This window comes from Paralichthys olivaceus, chromosome 10, assembly GCF_024713975.1.
Source record: "Paralichthys olivaceus isolate ysfri-2021 chromosome 10, ASM2471397v2, whole genome shotgun sequence".
Lineage (NCBI taxonomy): Eukaryota > Metazoa > Chordata > Actinopteri > Pleuronectiformes > Paralichthyidae > Paralichthys > Paralichthys olivaceus.
Genome location: NC_091102.1, coordinates 20,208,654 through 20,228,065, shown reverse-complemented (window position 1 = coordinate 20,228,065; position 19,412 = coordinate 20,208,654). Strand labels below are relative to the sequence as shown.

The following is a 19,412-nucleotide window of genomic DNA, read 5'->3' as shown; positions in this document are numbered from 1 at the left end:
AGAGTTTCTCCACCTCCTAGTATAAAATCCACAGAAACTCAGAATAAGCCAATGTGAGAACACACTAGAAGATCCTCTGCAGGATTCACCGTGAGTGAGTGAAGGGTTGATGATCGTTCTAACACACGACAGATGCAAAAAATAAATAAACTACAACAATACAGATATCTCAATATTAAAAATGTAGCCACACACATAGAAGACACTGACGAAGACGTCAGGAGAGTTTGTGGTGATAAGAGCTGACGCCGGTGTTGATGTTGATCTCTGCAGCATAATTAAAACATTACATCCTGCTTATGTTGCCTCTTCCATTCCCACTCTGCGCTTCAGACGTCTTTTTTCTACTTTTATGAATCATTAGCCAGCGGGTACAATCTCCGGTGACAAAAAGCTTTTGTCAGCAGCTTAAGCAACTGTAATCAAGTTCAGCGAGTTCAAGAGCAATGGTGAACTGTAGATACGTTTAGAAACAGACTTAAAAGTCATTAAGTACCAGAGTTCATCTCTGAGATTCAATGAGGAAATTTTGAAAATATCAAGAATTATAAACTGACTTTGGTGTGTCACAATCTGTTGATAGACTGTTTTATGTACATTAAAACCTCTTCCCTGCTTCTAATCTGAGCTCTTGTGGCTGGAGAGGCCATAGGCCCAAGAAGTCCAAGTGATGTTCACTCAGTCGTTAAGTTTTAGAGTTTAGTCCAAAATATGTTGTTGTTGTTTCTTTAAATCAGACTGATGCATGGACAGAAGGAACGTAGGACAGAGGGAGGAGCAGATGGGTTGACGCATGTAGATCTTTGGGGAATTGCTATTTTGCATTTAAGGGAAGAAAATATGAGGACATATATAATATTGTACATCCTTAAGTGAACCTTGTTCTGGGAGCATATTCTCCTCATCGTTTGTCATCCTGTCTCTTCATCCATCGTCTCATGCCCAGCTGAGATTTGCTGGATGCACCATTAATCTGTGCCGCTTTACTGTCTTAATCCCATTCATTATCGCTGCTCGGGTTTGGCCAAAGGAGGCCAGATTTATGTCTTAGCTCGCTCTTTGCAAGGTTTTGCCGCTCCTGTTGGTTTTGGAGGGAACACTGACTCACCGCAGCGCTTTGCTCTGGAGCTGGCTGGTGAGAAGTTTAGCCATCACTGTTCGCTCTGTGCATTTTCTGCGGCTGCTGAATTAATGTGGGACCTCTTTTTTTTTTTTTTTCATAATTTGTCCCCGTGTGTAAAAACTTTCAGCCCGTTCCAGATGTTTACAGTCAAATGCAGAAGATGGGAAGTGATAGCATGGACGGAGGCATGTAAGGGAAACCAGAGGGAAAAAAGCCATGGGGAAAGAAAACAGTCCAGATATGTAAACAGTGGTTATGGAAGCCTTCAACATCCTCTGTAAACCAAGTTTTAAACAATCATGGCTGAATTGAAGTAAAGGAAACACTGAACATGTGCCATACTAATGTTGTGGTGAATCACAATTTTGAGGGCTATGCCAAAATAAATTAGAAATGCCCATGTGAATTTGATTTACATATAAGTGGGATTATGTAATTATCCAGTCATCGATTCCATGGAGAATATTTTGCTTTTTGTATGAAATAAACACTTCAGCAGCTTTATTTTTAGACTCCTGTGTACTCGTCCAAAAGTTGCATATGTTCTGTACACAATCAACCTCTATACCAGTGCCAGTCTGCAGTAGGGGTGTCATTAATGTGTTAATTCCTCTGATTTCTAAGGTGCACACACAGAGGACAGGAAGACGAGCTCCTCCACACTTTTACCATTGTTAACAGCGCCTTCTAGTGGTCGACTGCTAAACCAGCGTGAGTAAATCACCTCCACTGGACATGGGCAAGGCAACTGCTCGGTTACATCAAAAAAAAAAAAAACCATAGCCACGTTTAAGAAATGAGTTTTTGCAGTTTATCAAGAAGTGAGTGAATGCAGTAAGGAAAGCCGATACCACTTTCGGACACTCTGCTGTTACCGAGGAAAGGAGGAGAAGAAAAAAACCCAGTCAGCCTTCAAACCTGCAGAGATGGAAAGAACAGCCCTGACTGGGGCTGATTTAGAGCACATATGTGGCGCAAGAAGAAGAAGCACACGCTGAAACAATCAGGCGTTATTCTGCGTGCAGGCTATAAAATAATAGAGCCCAGTTGCACTTAAGTTGTCAGGCTGTTGCCTCAAATCCCAGAGTTCGTGACATCTTTCCCTCCTTTTTTTCTCTCTCTGTCTCTCCTTTTTCTTCCCCGCACATGACTTTCTATTTTTCTCTGCGTGTGTGTGTGTGTGTGTGTGAGAGAGAGCGAGAGAGAGAGCAAGGGAGAGAAGGGTGGTGTGCAGGCGGTGGATTCCCCCATCCGGCTCCATGTGCAACATAAGTGGTGTCCAATGGAAGCAACAGGTGCAACAGGTGACCGGAGCAGGTATCACTGCCAGTGTGAGCCGGCGCCTTCCAAGACACAGACACTTTCAATGTGCAGAGCTGTGAACTGCACCAAGTGTGCGTCCTTGTCATTGTTCCATGATGGAGGGGTTATTTTTCTTCCGTGCGCACTGCGCTGCTTCCACTTCTCCTTACCAAGGATGTTCCATTCAACCTTCTGACAATGACACACTTATGACTCAAGTGTGTGTGTGTCTGTGTGTGTGTGTGTGTGTGTGTGTGTGTGGGGGGGGGGGGTTATGATGATTAATATTTTTTGTTGTTAATGCCAAGGAAGAATGTAACAAAGTGATGTAAATGATGTTCTTGTATCCCTGAGAACCGGATACAACTTTCAGGAAAAATGTGATCCAAGAGCGACGCGCAATGTGCCACTTTGGTGCCACTGGAGAAAAAGCTTCTTCTCTTCAACGTTTGGTTTCTTCGAGTCTCCAGATGAATGAACTCGCCCTCTGTGAAGAAAAGGAAGTAGCTTGACTCAAAAGTGAGATTTTACAGCTGAATATGAGCTTGGATGACTTGTTGATCGTGATGTTTTTTTAAATTTTATTTTTGCAGTAAAATATAAAAGAGGTGCATAAAAGATGACATGTTTTTGATTCGGACTGCGTCGCTCTCTGCTGCTGCCTCTTGTACCTCGGCATCAGTTCAGCATTCGGGGTGAAAAAAGCGATCCTCCTCCTGCTGCTGCTGCTGCTGAAGGAGAAGAAGAAAAAAAAAAGTGTCTGGCCGCCTGCCAAGCCGTGGAACAAGTGCGCCTCCCTTCCCTGCTGCTTAGCGTATTCATAGTTAGGGGTTTGGGCTCGGCTGTTTTTAAAAAGGCAAGGCAGCTCTCAAGTTGATCAGTCTGCTCAGGAAAACCTCTGGTGGAGAAAGTATTGGGAGTCCAAGCTGAAGGGGAGAGAAGTTGAGCTTTCGTGCAAAGAATTGTTTTGCTCCCGCAGAGGACAACATATATCTCGGGGGGAAAGCAGCACACATATTTTAAATTGCTCATTTGAACTCTTTTTGCACGGTGCACAGATCATTATTTTTTTTTTATAGATAACAACACTCCTGGATAAAGACTCTTGGCTTTAGCTTTAAAAATCGGATTATCTGACTGAGGCATTGTGTTCATTAGACCAGTCCACTTTTTTCCCCTCCTCTTCGCATTTCAGCTTTATGCTATAACTGCAGAGAACACCACAATGATTCTGAGTTTTTGCCTCCTGGTGACATTTATCTTGGGGCTGTCCGGCTGCTTGGGCTCATACGTGCCGTGCGAGCCTTGTGACCAGAAGGCGCTGTCCATGTGCCCTCCGGTCCCGATCGGCTGCCAGCTGGTCAAGGAGCCGGGCTGCGGCTGCTGCCTAACGTGTGCCCTGTCTGAGGGGCAGGCGTGCGGCGTGTACACCGGGACGTGCACCCAGGGCCTCCGCTGCCTGCCGAGGAGCGGGGAGGAGAAGCCCCTGCACGCCCTTCTCCACGGCAGGGGAGTGTGCACCAACGAGAAAGGATACAAACCCGCTCACCCGCCCATAGGTAAGACCCGCACCGGCCGCCCGGCTGGCTGAACGCATGCACGGGGAACGAGACGATGACTACTTAAAAAACGCATCAGAGCATACGGCTCACATTGCGCGCACGGCGGCTGTGGATCAGTGTTTAATAACATCTCGTCCCATGCGGGAATCTGCTGCGTGGTAATGCAAACAGTAAAACAGCTACACCACCAATAGAATCTATAAACCAACCGGTTCCAAGTGAGATTTTTTATTTATTTATTCCCTTTGTTGTTATTTGTTTTATTTCATATTCTAGGGCCATGTGTGGTTCCCTCACCGCAACAGCCGCTGTTGTTGAGCGTGTGTCCGGTGCTCTGTGACACAGCGTTTGTTTGACAGATGGTTTGAGGTGCCATCTGATTAACTTCTATCCACTGCCGTGATTAAACAGGCTGCAGGAGCTTACTCCTCCTCTCACCTCGGCTGTTTGTGGAGATATAAAGTCAACGCACCTTGGTGGCCGCACGCATCCAGCTTTTGCGCCACCGTGGTGCCGAGCTGTGTTGTGCTAAGCTTTATTTATATTTTTTAGGATCTCTATAGCGGGTTAATGACACGGGGGGTGGACACAGGCAACCACCGGTGCGGTTTGTGCCCTCAGTGCCAGAGAATGTCGCTTGCGGGCGGCTCGACGCAGGGCTGCGGTAAACGCGTAAAAGGCGCATGGCGTGTCCCGGGAGTTGGAGTTGCGCCTGTCGGTGCGGGACAGTCGCTGTCAAGCTGCGGTTAAGCAGCGCACAGGGGTGGTTGACAAGGATCCAAGCAGCCCCACCTCCACCCCGTTTTAAAATATTTACATTTCAAGGCAGCGAGGCTTAATACGCGCATTTTTCTGTTAAGGATCTTCCCCGTCTTGGCAAAAAATGTTCTCAAGTGGGACAAGAACTTTATCAGAAAGTGGTCTGGGGGCAGAAGCGGGGCTTATTTATGTGAGGTGTATGGGGAGAGGGGAGGCGTGGGTCTTAGTCTGCAAATTGCCGCCTTTAATATCCTGCGCTTTAACAAGTGTCTGTCAAACGCCGCGATTTTCCATCCTCACAGCGGAGCGCATTAGTCCTCTGCGCCTTTCAATTCCAACCCCACTCGCACCTAACCATACTGGAGATGTGAAATCGATCCATGCGCAGGGAGAAAGCATAGCCCTGGTTTTATAGACTGCATGGGAACGGATGAGGTGCCGCTCCACTTACTTTGCTTCCAGTTAAAGCAGAATTTAGATAGATTTAGGTCTTCGGGCTACCCCTAGGGTGGTGTTTAGAGTCGGATTACCACTAAATCTGTAGCCTCTGCGTGTGTGTGTGTGTGTGTGTGTGTGTGAGAGAGAGAGAGAACAGAGACAGAAGGAGAGAGAGAGACTGAGGGAGGGTAGAGCTGAGCCAGAAGCCCTGAATGATTTAAGACATTTCTCGGTGCAGCAGAGAGGTCCACTGTCACTCAGAGGTTTTAGCAGCTTGTCAACAACTGGATAAGTAGGTGGCAACCACAAAGGTTTTGGCCACTCGCCTCATTCTGTAAAACAGGCTACCACTGGGCTCATTTTGGCTGCTGACAGAATCATTAGGCTATTTGCACCCAGTGGGCCAACCCTCACCTCTCCTCCTAATAATGTTCGAACAGAACGGGTCTAAAAATACCCAACTGAACCTGAGCATTGATTATTGACTGGTGTAAAGGTAGGCTGTGAGCTGTGTGTGTGTGTGTGTGTTTGCTCTCACATATGCTTGGGCGGGGCTAGGTGGGTGTCTGGGTGTGCATTGTGTGTGATTGTTGTGAGTGATGACACCTCAGGCCATTTCTTCTCATTCTGCCTTTGCACACACGCACACACACACACACACACACACATGGGTGTACTTCTATCTTAGTGAGGACACTCATTAGCATAATGCATTCCGTTGCCCCTCACCCTAACCTAAACTTTATTCTAACCCTAACCCAAAACCAAGTCTTAACCCTCAATCAGCCCTCTGAAGAAGTGAGGACCAGCCAAAATGTCCTCATTCTGTAGGGTCTATGCTTGAAAAGGTCCTCACTAATATAGAAGTGCAGGAACACACACGCACACACACTGAGCCTAACTTCTTTGTTGGCCCACAGAGGTAATCAGAGCATCTTTTGCTGCCGCTGGCAGTGCACTCACTGCATGGGCGCTCAGTCACAACGCAGTGATTCAGCAGAATGCCTCCGGCTCCCTCTTTCCTCTGAAGGGCCTTCTGTCAAACGGCTCGGCTGATGGGAACTGTTGAGGCAAACTCGCTGGCTTCCTGTGGTGTGGGGTTGCAGCTGTCTGTGTGCTCTACCAGCTGAGCAAGGCAAACACAGGGAGGAGGAGCTCAAGTGTCCGCCACACTCAGGAGGCCATGAGAGCTGCAGCCTACTAAATATTGACTGGTGCAGCCAAACAATGGGAGAGAGGAATCTTTGCTATCCTCCAGTCCCCCCCCCCACCCCTACTGCTCATGTAAAAAATAAAAGGATCGTGGCCGTCACTCTGCGTCTGGCTTCGTGTCCCAGCAGTGCATTAATTCATGTTTTGCCTGCGCTGTGATCCCAGGAGTTGTGTAGATTGTGAGGCACAGGAGGTGGTACGTGCTTTGGGGGCACTTAGATTTTGTAAGCGGGTGAATCAGACCCTGGAAAGCTTGCCAACAGATATGACTTCATGGCAGCAGGCCCCTCGTCCTTCAAGCTTCTGAAGGGGCCTTATGTTTGAACAGATTGCTCTTTGCCAAGAAACAAAAGATGATTAGGGAGTGGCTCCAAATCCAGAAATACTCCACTCTCACATGGACAGAAATGCTGTGCCCCTTATTAGCATAGCAACAGGAAAACTGGTGCCTTTACTGATTATGTGCATGCCTTACATTTCTCTTGGCTCTTTAGATGCAGTTTTAACCTGTTGCCAGCAAGTTTCTGAGCTATTTCAGCCACAGTGACAATCCGAAAACTTAGTGCTTTTTCACACATTGCATGTATTTGTCATGAATATTTAGAATCATCACTAAGTCTTGCAGAATGCAGGCACCTGATGCTTAATGCTTGCCAGAGAACTTCACATAGGCCTTCATTATGTATGGCAACACCTTTGCGTTCACATACACAATTACTTGTCATCACGTACTTCTAGAAAGTAATTCAACTTTGAGAGTCACCATCTGCTTTATCCATGTCCACAGCTGGTTACTGGGTCGTAGCTGAGAAACTGAGGCTCCGTCCATACACTTGGACTAATGACAACCAGCCACTGTACTCCGTCTGCTGCGGCCGTTGCATGCTCATACAGACATGCCACGTTCGATATAGCTCTAGTCACGTGTGTCTGTTCCCAGCGGCCTGACAGCTTCATGATGGGCTCATGTGAAAGGAAAGAGCGTATGTGGCTTTCCACCCCGTCTCACCTTGAACATCTGAGACAGCGCAGTGAAAGCTTAGCATGCTGCAACTGATCTGTTGCAGGTGCTGCGGAGAATTATTGCAAAGGTCATTTTGCCAACATATCACACTAGGACTTTGAGAAAAAGCACACAATTCATGGAAAATAAGATGCAGGGGAAAGAAGATAGATTACCCTTATTACCTGTCTTTTATTCAAAGCATATTTTGCCTAATTTCTCCATGTAAAACTTTTAAGAGCGATATTTGTACAACTTATGGTCGCTGACACCTAACCTGCTGGTGTCAACAGCTGTGACAAAAATCAACACTAGTCGCAAGCATGCGATTCAAAAGGCAAGCATGGCTGCATGCTGGGCTTCAAAATGATATCACATGTGTTTAGACATGACCGGTGATCTCACCATGACACCTGGTTACAGGCCAGCATGGCACAAGAGAGCACTCCACAGGGGAGTTGTTGAAAACTCAAATCACTAGTAGGGCTAAAAACATAGTCCTCTTAAGTTTCTGAGACAACGGAGGCTCCAGTGACTGCTCTAAAACGATAGTGTTGCCCAGAACGTGCGACAGGTGAAACTTTAACTGTGTCCCAGCTGCTCATCCCATCTTTTGCCTTGAATAGTGTGAAATGCTTCACAGTTGAGGACATTGTGTCATTCTTGATTCTATAGTATGGTCACGAAGAAGCAAAAGTGACTTCAAATGGTGTATGTGTTGTTACTCGTAAACATTTTGGGTGTGCTTAGTCTCACACCATAATGCTGTAGATCCCACAATAAAAGAATGTGTTAAACACAAATTAAACTTAAAGCCAGTATTTCACACACTGTGATGTTTCTTTTTATGCTGCTTGGAGATCTGCCTTGTACAGTACGCTCGACACTCGCCAAAATAGCTGCTTCAGCCGCCTCGGAGTAAGAACATCGTCACACCCAGCAATTGTGTTGTGGTGATGGTGACCCAAAAACAGATTGTGTCCGTCCATGTGGCTCGTTAAAAAACCGAACTCAGATGTGGGATGAGACCTCAGACCAAAATTAGGAATGTACAGTAGAAGGGCCATGCGCCTAACGCTGATAATATACTTTTCACATGACCACATTCAGCATGGGCTGAGCGTTTGTTTACACTGTGGAAGCTGTAAACAGGTCAGAAAGTTTGCTTACCTATAGGAGCATTTCCCACTGGGAGAGATTTTCTATCCCCTCACAAGTCCTGTTTTGTGATTTATTATCCTTGAATTGTTCTTGCTGCTATTTATACCATGCATTCAGAAAAGCAGGAAACTTTTTGATTGCAATGAACATATTCTGTGTGCACAATACCATGGGAAGAGTTATTTCCTGCATGTTCAGTAGCTGATTGAGAGCATGCATGGGGCCAAACAACACAAATCCCTCTGAAGCAACAGGACATAAGGGTCAAAACATAATTCCTTTACTCTTGCAGACAAACACAATCATGGACATAACATTATATATATATATATATATATATATATTTTCCTCCAGCTACAAAAGGTTTGGAAAGGAGTCTTTGTCAGTCTCATGTGAACGAGCTTAATGCTGTCATCTCATGTGCAGATGAGGTAACCTGATAGATTTTTGCATCCAGCCTAATGCCGCCTTATGAAGGTGCTACTAAATGACAGTGCTATCATTCAAGTCAAAGTTTGCTTTAGTCAAACAACACTGATTTTGTCACCTCATCTGCAGATTCTTTTGCCACCAAAATGTCCTGCAGACTAATTTCTTTTGGTCATCAGGACCTGAGTTTTGCGCTGCTGCACACACATCCTCAGTGCCTGGGTTGTTCACACCTCCCTTTCTGCTCTAGAAACTGCAGGGTTATCGGGCCATGGCCTTCTTTCAAATATTAAGTAGCTGAGGCTGAAGGATGGTTTACTAATGTTGTGCTTTATAAGGCGCAGGCCCTCAGGCTCATTTATCCTCACAATTATCTTGTCATACCCCCTGTTGAGATTAAACAGCACGCCTATTCACTACCCTCTTACATCTTGTAAAGATGTAATTTCAGATGCTGCACAGAGACTGACTTAATCAAAGGCCGGACGAAACAAACATGGGTGTAATGCTGCGAAATCCAATGAAAGGTGGGAGAATGTATTGTCCGTTCTTATTTCACTATCTAAATGGAATGATTATAGTCTTTACAATCCAGTGGAGAGAAAGAATCCAAAGAAGGAGTAGCTTATCTTTAATGCTTTGGACTGCTGCCCATAAGAAACTTGGGATATTCATGAAGCATAATTGTGCGCAGATGTTAATTTTTAAACAGAGAAGTATCAGGTGCACCTCCTTTGGCTTCTCTGCTCCTCTCGTTCTAATGAAATCTTTAGCTGGGGCACAGGGAGAGAGATAGCGGCGCAGCTGAATGGTAGAGCTGCACATGACTTGGCTCATTTGGCTCCTGGCCAGTGTCTTGGCTGAGTTTCAGGAGTTAAACACAGACCCTCTAAGCCTCCTTTACAAGCTGGGTACCCTGAGCATGGAAAAACTGAGTTTTTGTGGCTGCACTGAAGAGCCCACTTCAGAAGAGATGAATTTAGTGATTTTGCAAGTAAAGGAGAAAAGAAGTCAGACACTATTGTGTTAGGAAAAGCTCCGTGAATGTCAAAAAGCAGATCACAAACCTTTTTGAGTCCACGTTCCTAAAAGTGGTCTCTAATATTTCCTCTGACTTGTGACTGGCTTGTAAGGTGAGAATAATTGATGTGTTGTGGCTCAGACCTTTAGTCTGACCAATTGTATGCTCAAATGAGATTACACATAAAACAAGAATGCATTAAAAAGGTCTGTTTTATTCAACAGACAGAATATGTCTTTGCCAAATATGTGGCATTTTAATTAACTGCCCTGAGAAATCATTGGACTGTACAGTAAAAATTAAGAGTTTTTCCACAGTGGTCACACGCGTGGTGTACATAGGAATGCTTGTTTGACGTATTTATTTATAGCAAGTAATATCTTCGTAGTCTGAGCGGAGAGACACAAGGACATATCTAAACACAAACCAAGGCCTGCCAAGTCATGAGTTGTGAGATTAATTTCAAAGAGACGGCAGTGCAGCACAGAAGCCAAAGACCCAATTCTGGTAATCACCCTGCCCCCACCTCTCTCCCCTCCCAGAGACTCCAGACGCTCATGCTGTGTCAGGCTCTTTGAACATCAGTTTCTTGGAGCTTGTGTCCTTGTTACATCTCAGTGCCTTTCTCCACGGTGGCTGTGTACTAACAGGCCAGTCAGCGGAGTTATGGCAACTCGTTAAATCATATTTTCCAACGTACCCTGTATACAAGCATACGAGTATGGAAGTCGATTTGGCTCCAAACAGCAGCCGGCCTACAGTCCACAGCCAACATTCCTCTCTGGTTCAGTGCGTCTGGCCCTGTGCACCACGGCGGGTTTCCTTGTCAGATAAATATAACCAGGGTCATCCACTGGCACCAACGCTTCAGCCAGTTGGGGCCTGGCAAAGTCCCCACAATAACTCTGTACTTATGGTACAGCTAAGCCAAAGGGGGGAGCAGAGGGCTTCTTTCTGTGGCCTCAAAGAACCTCTGGCTGGGGGTCCAGGCTTAAGAGGCTGAGCCCCAAAGATAGGAGAGTGGGGGTTGGGGAGGGGCAAGGTTGAGGATAAAGGACCTCAACCTGTGAATATCCTATCAACAGGGACATCCAGATCTCTGAGACTATAGTGCCCCCTGGGGGAGCTGAAATCATGTCTAAGGACTACATAAAATGTGACAGAAATGCACAAGCATTTATGAGTCCACAGAGCAACTGGATTTTCCTAAGCTTGACATTTGAATCAGTTTAATGTGGGACACGTCGCTATAAAAACTGCGCTCTCAGTCCCTTTCGCAGTTAAGCAGTCCAGATAATGTGTTTGTACATTTTCCAGGAACATGTGATGCAGTTTTCCCCAAGTTGAGGAGCACGCTGACACATATGCACTGCCCTGTATCTCTGCATCTGTAGATTAGCGTGATTTCAAGTGATTGTAAAGGTCAACTTTTGTCACTAATACACTAAGAATCTTAAAAGTCATTGGAGGAGGTGTTTGTAGATTACTAGGCAAATCTCTGCTGGTGTTCTCATGGATGCAGATCAGCTGTAATTCGTCTTACACGATTGGATATCTGCGTTTCACTTCAGAGGAAGTGATATAAGAGAATTTGGGCGTTGGAAAGCGGTGGTGGGTGAGAAAAGCCCAGTTAAGCTACAGTTTTACTGTAGCTGTTCCATCAGCTGTTGATCTAAGCTCCAGCCTCCCCTCCCCTGTAAACAAATGTTCGGCAACATTTGGTGGCACAAACCCTGGGAAAGGCACCTGGTATTGTATTTATGCTGGTGGGGCAAATGAGCTGCAGGACTTCGCGATTTATGATCATAGGTCAATAATGACTGTTTTTAGATGAGACATTAGCTGTGGTGATGATTTACATGATTAAATCTTAAATCTTTTTCAAAAAAATAAAAATGAAAAGCAGTTTTTGTGAAATAACCCTGCGAGATAAAAAACACATGTATTTGCAACAAGAAGCAAATACTTTTTTGAGACTTATATATCTTACACAAGCAGAGATGGTGACATTTCTGTTGAAGCTATACTTTATATCAGCAACTGATCAAGTAAGGCCGATAAAGGGTGGAAATATCAAAACTTTGCTGTTCCTTCAGCTCCATGGGTCATTAAGCGTCTTTCAGTTCCTTCTGTTGGTTTTACAGCCCACAACTTAACTGTTTAGCTTCAGTCACACATTGTTTCCAGCTGTAGAAAGCCAAAGTTCTCTGTGGAAATGCTCTGATGAAATACAGTATATTGCACTCTATGCCAGAACCAAATGACACACAAAAAAAGATACTCGCTGGCTATAGTCAGTTATAATAAAAAAAAGTGATCATTTAGTAGAAAGAGCCAGTTGACGGAGACCAATATGGAGCCAGAAAGAAAGTGAACATTAGATTTAAACTCGCCAATTGATGCTAATGTTACTATTAACTTCACCATAACAACTTGGACGGTGATAAAACCTCATTGGGTTGGCTGTTTTTCAGTTAGAGCTTTAAGTGAATTTAATTAATTTACATTGCCCTTAATATTCAGCAGATGGCAGGCACAACACACCAGCCTGATTCGACTGCCTCACATTATGTTTTGCATACAGTGTAAATATCAGTGCATAATTCCATAGCTGCATATGTTATACTGTAGATATAAGTGTGTGACTTTAACTGACCATCCTGTGTTCATTCGGTGCAGATCGCGAGTCTCGAGAGCACGAGGACACCATGACCACAGAGATTACAGAGGAGTTTCAGCCAGCGAAAGTGCCACTCCATCCTAAAGACATTGTGAACAGTAAAAAAGCCCTTGCGATGCGCAAGGAGCAGAAGAGGAAGCAGGGCAAGCAGCGCTCCATGGGCTCTCCCATGGACTACTCCCCTCTGCCCATCGACAAGCATGAGCCTGAATTTGTAAGTATACAATATTGGTTGGATCCTGTGTCATCTATAAAGCCACTGTGTGTAGAAACTGAATGTTTATGACTCTGGCAGCTCCTAGAAGCAATAAAAGACAGTGTGACAGACAGCTGCTCCCTTGTAACCACTTCCTACATAGTTGCGTCTTAATTCGCACTTAATTGCAGAGTAATGTGAGCGATGATTGTAACTCTGTGCTGTCTTCTGTCCTCCCTACAAAGGGTCCATGCAGAAGAAAACTGGATGGGATCATTCAGGGGATGAAGGACACTTCTCGTGTAATGGCTCTGTCTTTGTACCTTCCCAACTGTGACAGAAAAGGATTCTTCAAGCGCAAGCAGGTGAGTGTCCACTTTTTTATGTCAGACGTTCTTCCAAATGTTGCATCTTGCGTTTAGACTTGCAGTTTTCTCTTTTCCTCCACCACCATGAACTTAACCCTTAAGTCACGCCAGAATTAGAAACTGATCAAAATCTGTAAAAAAAAAAAAACCTCACAATTTCACAAACTCCCATTCTCAGACTCATTCAAATAGTCACTGTGTATATATAGTTAGATATATATATTCAAGCTATACTAACCTTTTTTCACAGAGACAAACACATTTAGTTGTCACTTTCTGTGGTTAACAAGCCTGTACTCTCCCCACCTTCTCTAACCCATTCCTCTGTCCTCTAACCCACAGTGCAAGCCATCTCGCGGCCGCAAACGAGGCATCTGCTGGTGTGTGGACAAGTATGGCGTCCAGCTCCCCGGCACAGACTACAGCGGAGGGGACATTCAGTGTAAAGACCTGGAGAGCAGCAACAACAACGAGTGAAAAAGGAGAGGACCACCCACGACCCCCTATCCCCCATCCCCTAACCACCACGTGACCCAGGGTCCACGCCTCCTCTCCGAATCACACCTGTATGCTCCGCCCTCCATTCACCTCAAGATTTTTGTTTTTTCAAATTGGAAAAAAAGGAAGAAAAAAAAATCCAAATGAAAGAACAGGCTGAAAAAGACATGTGTATTTTTTTTCTTTTCTTTTCTGTTGTTGACCAAGCACTCATCTTCGAATGAGGGGAAAAGTCCCAGAAGATTTAATAGATCCCTTGACTATTGCAAACGGGACCCCTTGAGCCGGGTGCCCTGATTGCAGATCCATGAAAATATATGCACACAATGGATATATTTTTATAGAAGCTGGGGGTTTCACTACAACACTTTGTATGATGTAAAAATTAACACAAAATCATATTGAAGATAGAAAGAGCATCAGGCACACTGATTAAAAACCGATCACCTTTAGGCTGTGGAACACGATGCTTCCGTGGAACTGACAAATTGGCTGTTGAGAATTTTTTTGTTTGTTTTTCCAAATGAAAAAAAAAAAAGAAACAAGCGATAGGGATTTGCTGTAACAGTTGACTCTATCTTGGTATGTGGTTCTGTCAGAGCACTTATAAATAGGGGAACCTGCTTAGATATGTGTTAGAAAACTTCACAAAATGATGCATGCATGAATGTGTGTATGTATGTATACAGTGTGAGTGTGTGGTATGTATCAGCCTATATGTTGGCGTATGATGGAGTGAGCCTACTACAAAAAAAGAATGTCCTAATTTCTCTCTCTTTCGTTTTGTCACGAGTATTGGTAGCGCTTGAAGTGGTCTTGGGGGCTGGCCTTCTCTTTATTGTAAAGTATGTCTCGGGACACGGAGCGTTCATACACAAACGAGTACGCAGATCGTCACAGATGAACCTATGTAAGTGGCTCTTCGACAATGTAGCTAGCCTGATATGCCAACTGTGCCTATTAGAACAGACAATGCCATGCAGGGCGACACAGAGCTTAGAGAGCACTGACTCTGCTGGTAAAATAACGATTTTTCAGCCGAGGCGACGGGACTCAAGTTTGACTTTCGATCTTTTTCGGAGTTCAGTGCGCAAATCAAACTTGCCAGTCAGGCCGGTTGCTTCTCTGACCCAGTTGTGTGAAGTGTAGTTTTGTATGGTTTTGTTTGTGCTGTTTTCTTTGCCTTCAGTGAAGTAAAGACCGCCCACTTTTGAGCCATGTTCCTTTATCAAGTGGTTTCCCCTCAGTACTGCTACTACAGTGTAACCATGGTGTATTACATTACTTTTAAATATAGTTATTGAATGTTGTTTTTTTCCTGTAGAAACAAAGTATGACAACAATGTAATTGTGCTTGGAAAAAAAACAGATTTTAGCCTGTAAAGAATTTGAATAGGACCTTGTAGCCTGTGTGGAGAGTGGCCCAGAGTCATTCGACTACAGGACAGTCAAAGAAGCTAACCCTCTGGAACCCTGCTTACATGCCTCCAGGAAACAGGTTATCTACCTACGTCTGAGGGGAGCATGATGAAAACAAAAACATTACAGGTTATTACAGGGTCATTTAAGTAGAGTTGTTCTCTCTGTGTGTAAATCACAGTGCCTTCCTACATGCAAATACATTAAATAGTGACGTGAAAGTGACATGGATATGACACAGGGCAATTTAGTCTGTCAGACTGCCCCTGCCAGGGCTGATACTTGATACAACAATAAAGAGGTCGAGGGTTAGTTCTGATTAAGAGAACAACAAATGAATGTGGTAGGTCTTGTAAATGGTGTCAGCAACGCATTGCAAATCCATGTGTAATCTCTGCCTGTACCTCGGGGCAACTCTGGACAAGAACGATGTGTGAGGAACCGCTGCGTACTCCCTCTTTCTTTGACAACCAATAAGCTAGGATTCTCGCTTTTTCATGTGAATGCCAATGTATATGATTGCCAGAGAGGGGAAGCCTGTTTGGAGGCAAATCAACCATTTCCTTTGCTGCAACAAAAGGGAAAATGATATGTGCATCCTAAATGGCATCCGGTTGTGAATACATTGTCAAGGTTCCTCGCCCCTCTTCCAACACCAAATCCCCACTACCACTTTCGAAAAAAAAAGCAGCTTGCACTTATTTCAGTTACTCACTATTGATATTGACACACAACGACGTCCTAAGATGTGGTATCATGAAGTTAGTGGAACAAATTTTAAAAAAAAATACAGCCACAAAAGCTAAATGTTGTGTTATCTTGTGCTAACCTTGTAAAGGTGGTGCTTTGAGGTAATATTTGTTGACAGGGGCTGTGCAGCCCATGCCTGGGACCTCCAATACACAAGCATCTTTTAGGGAAAATAGATTTAAGTAACATGCAGCTAGAGATGTTCTCATGGCGTCTTGAGATGAGAGAAGAGAGACGAAGGAGAAGAGGAGGGAGCGCCATGGGCATTGGTCATGATCAGGGCATTGCCACTTCTCCGATACAGGGTCACCAACTGCATGATATTAGATACAGCTAGCAAGACAGTTATCAGGTCTCAGAGTCACTGAAATCTGGGGAATACAATACTGCAACCAGGAGTAGAATTATCAAGTACCTCTTTGACTGGGATACTCTCAGGTTTTAAAACAATGACATATCTGATATCTGGGATCATTTAATGTCAAGGGTGTGAATACTTAAATGTTCCAAATCAATTCTTCATTGTGTCAGCACCTCCTGTTTCCCCACACCTGCTTGATAGTAGTGACTTCCTCAGTTTTCACGTCTCCTACTTGGTTTAAATTCATATTCACATTTCATACTTCAGTAGTACAGTAATGACAGAACAGCTTTTTTCTGAATACATAACACTTTTTTGGATGTAACGAGTCAACACAATTGGTTTTCATAATTTGGTGTTCACTGGCTTGTGAAATAGACCCATCGGTGGCAGGAGGATAGTGGGAAATAAAATGGTCAGTATTTGGAACTACATAAGGCAAATAAAAAAAAAGACAAAAAATCTCAAATTATTAAGTGAATATCACTGTGTAATATTTATTCAACTTGTAATTTATGTACTCTTTTAACCTTTGTCTTTTTTGTTATGACAAAGCATTTATTTAAATAAAGTTATGTATTCATTTAAGCATCTTGTTGAGGTTTTCATTTCCAGTGTTCAATGTTTGAAAGGACTGACTTGCCGTAAAGTTTGCTTGAAATGTACAGTTTGAAGTGGAATCACCGTGATAGTAAACACCGACTAATCTCCAGGGCACGAGCTGATAAACCTCTTAGACATAAGTCTGAGACATCCAGGGATCTCATGCAGCATGCAGGATGTGACTGTATAAGGCCTCGCCCGAGGGCAAGTCACCTGGTTGTCAGCACCACAGTCAGAAAGATTGCACAGGAACAAGGGAGTCATTTACCACGAGTTTGAACTTCAAGGGGGGATAACACCTAGTTGGACCAGCTCACTGTTCCAATGACTGGGGAGGAGGGGATTCGTAGCCTGGAGGAAGCTTCATCATGTTATGGAAAACCTACATTTATTACCACAAGGCAGAACGGACCTCCCTGAGACACACGTATTAACAAAGACATACACATGCTGCGAAACACAAGTGCATATGCAGAATACAAAGTGTGGTGATAATACAAGTGGAAGAAAAGCATGGGGATGGTCCGGTACACTAAGCAGAACAAGTTAATGATGTCAACAATTGAAAGGTGAAGCAGTTTCCACAGAAACACAATCACACCAGGTTCAAATTCACTGATACAACTTTTGATGATTTGCTTTCCATTTCTGCAGTGTGCGCAAACACACATGAGGATAAAATATTAAAGGGATCCAAGGATCTTTGCATGCTTCCCCACAGAGGGGAGTCTGGTCATTTTTATTCCCTCATGGATTCCAATAAGCGACAGAATGAGACTTTTTCATTTTGGGGGGCCACCAAAATCTTTCCCTGGGGACCTCAGGGCTTTGACCAACTGCAGATGTTGGTGATTTGAAGCAGGGCATGAGAGGGTGGAGGGCCCAGCAGTTCCTGTATGGCAGATCAAGGCTGCCGTAAAGGTTGTGGTATGTTTCAGTGTGTGTGTCTGTGTGCATGTGCGCATGTGTGTGTGTCTGTGTGTGTGCATGCATGCATGTGGCAGGGACAGCACAGACTTTGACTTCAGGGAGGAGGGAACACGTGTTCAAGATTTGATTTGTGAGGCAGTGAACATGACAATTACTTTTTGCCTTCAAAGAAACTGACAACTGCACTTAGGACTTCAAAGCATTTATGCCCCTTTTATTACATAATTAGGCCAACAACGTTGGATGGCTTCATCTAACATCAACTCACGCACCTCACCCCATCCCAAAAGCAGTCCAACTGCTGTGCAGAGCACTTTTGTAATCCCCAGACCTCGACACTCTTCAGAAAGGTATTACTCTTGTCCTCTCTGTGTCTGTGTACACAATCATTTGATTAAACCAATGATCACAAACAATAGCCCTGGGGATGCTCTTACTTGCCTGTACATTGATTTACCCATGGCTGATTATCATTAAAAGCCACTTTTAGAAATCATGTTGAGGTTATTTAAAGACAAAAGCTTACAAATAGCATGCAGATGTTTACACTGCATAATTGGGATCTTTGCAAATCACTGCTTGTGCTCTTGTATAATACTATCTCTTAAAGTGGTAATGGCGGTTCTTTTCATCAACGGGATGGAGATGAAAGGAGATACAAAAGAATTTACAGCAGTTGGGAGTAAATCACATGACTTTCTCGGGGAATCCTCCGATGCTGGTGGTAGAAGACGGCAGACAAGTGTCTGCTGGTTTTCATCCAAGCCCTTTCATCAGAGATGGACTTAGACCCGTAATCCCAAATGGAGGGTTCTTCAGTGCGGATCGGATGTGACTGTGAGAATCACAACTGCATGTTGGGTAAACTAACTTAGAGACTTCTATTTTACATTCTACAAGCCGTAAAAAGAGCATTTTCAGGTACCGTCTTAGATCTATTCAGTTTGTACTCATCTAAGTACTTGTACAAGGAGACTTTGGAGTAATATGAGTAATTAAAATGCAGCTATGTCACTACAAATAGTGAAGACTGGATTAGAAACCTAAATGGAAACACACATTGTAAATAAATACAAGATGAGGCAAAATTATTTGGAAGAGAAAAAGAGGCTGAACAGTAAAATGACGCCATGTTTCTGAAATAACTTGCAACTACTTTGGTGGCTTCAACACTATTTAAACATTGGACACAATAATTAGAATAAAAGCCAAATCATAATAATTATATCATAATAATGATTTTCCTATAGAATAAAGGTTTTAGCCTTAAATCAGCCTCTGGTTTAGTGTGCGTGCACTTGCAGTGAAAGTGTTAACTATCACATGTGCACATACTGCCTGCACAGTTTCACTCTCATTATATAAAGCTGAAGTCTTACATCCTGGTTTGCTTGTGTCCCATGACATCCGTTACAGTGTATTTTTGAATTGAAGGTTTTCTTCAGCCTTTCTACGTTGGTGAAACACAGTAATCTGCTTTTTCATTTTCAATGAATCTATTGTTGCACTTCCTGCTAGCATTGGAGCACCTTGTCATTTCAACAAAGATAAAACAACAATTATTTTGTTAACATTCAACAAGTGGAGCTTCCGTGAG

General features: G+C 43.9%; 1 protein-coding gene across 1 annotated transcript; it reads left to right on the top strand.

Moving 5' to 3' along the window:
• Positions 1-3,304: 3,304 nt before the first annotated feature.
• igfbp5b (insulin-like growth factor binding protein 5b) lies at positions 3,305-16,870 on the top strand. Its single transcript, XM_020099752.2, has 4 exons — positions 3,305-3,984; positions 12,690-12,904; positions 13,132-13,251; positions 13,597-16,870. Exons 1-4 carry the CDS (start codon positions 3,651-3,653, stop codon positions 13,729-13,731), a joined length of 804 nt encoding a protein of 267 aa, XP_019955311.1. The 5' UTR covers positions 3,305-3,650; the 3' UTR covers positions 13,732-16,870.
• Positions 16,871-19,412: the final 2,542 nt, after the last annotated feature.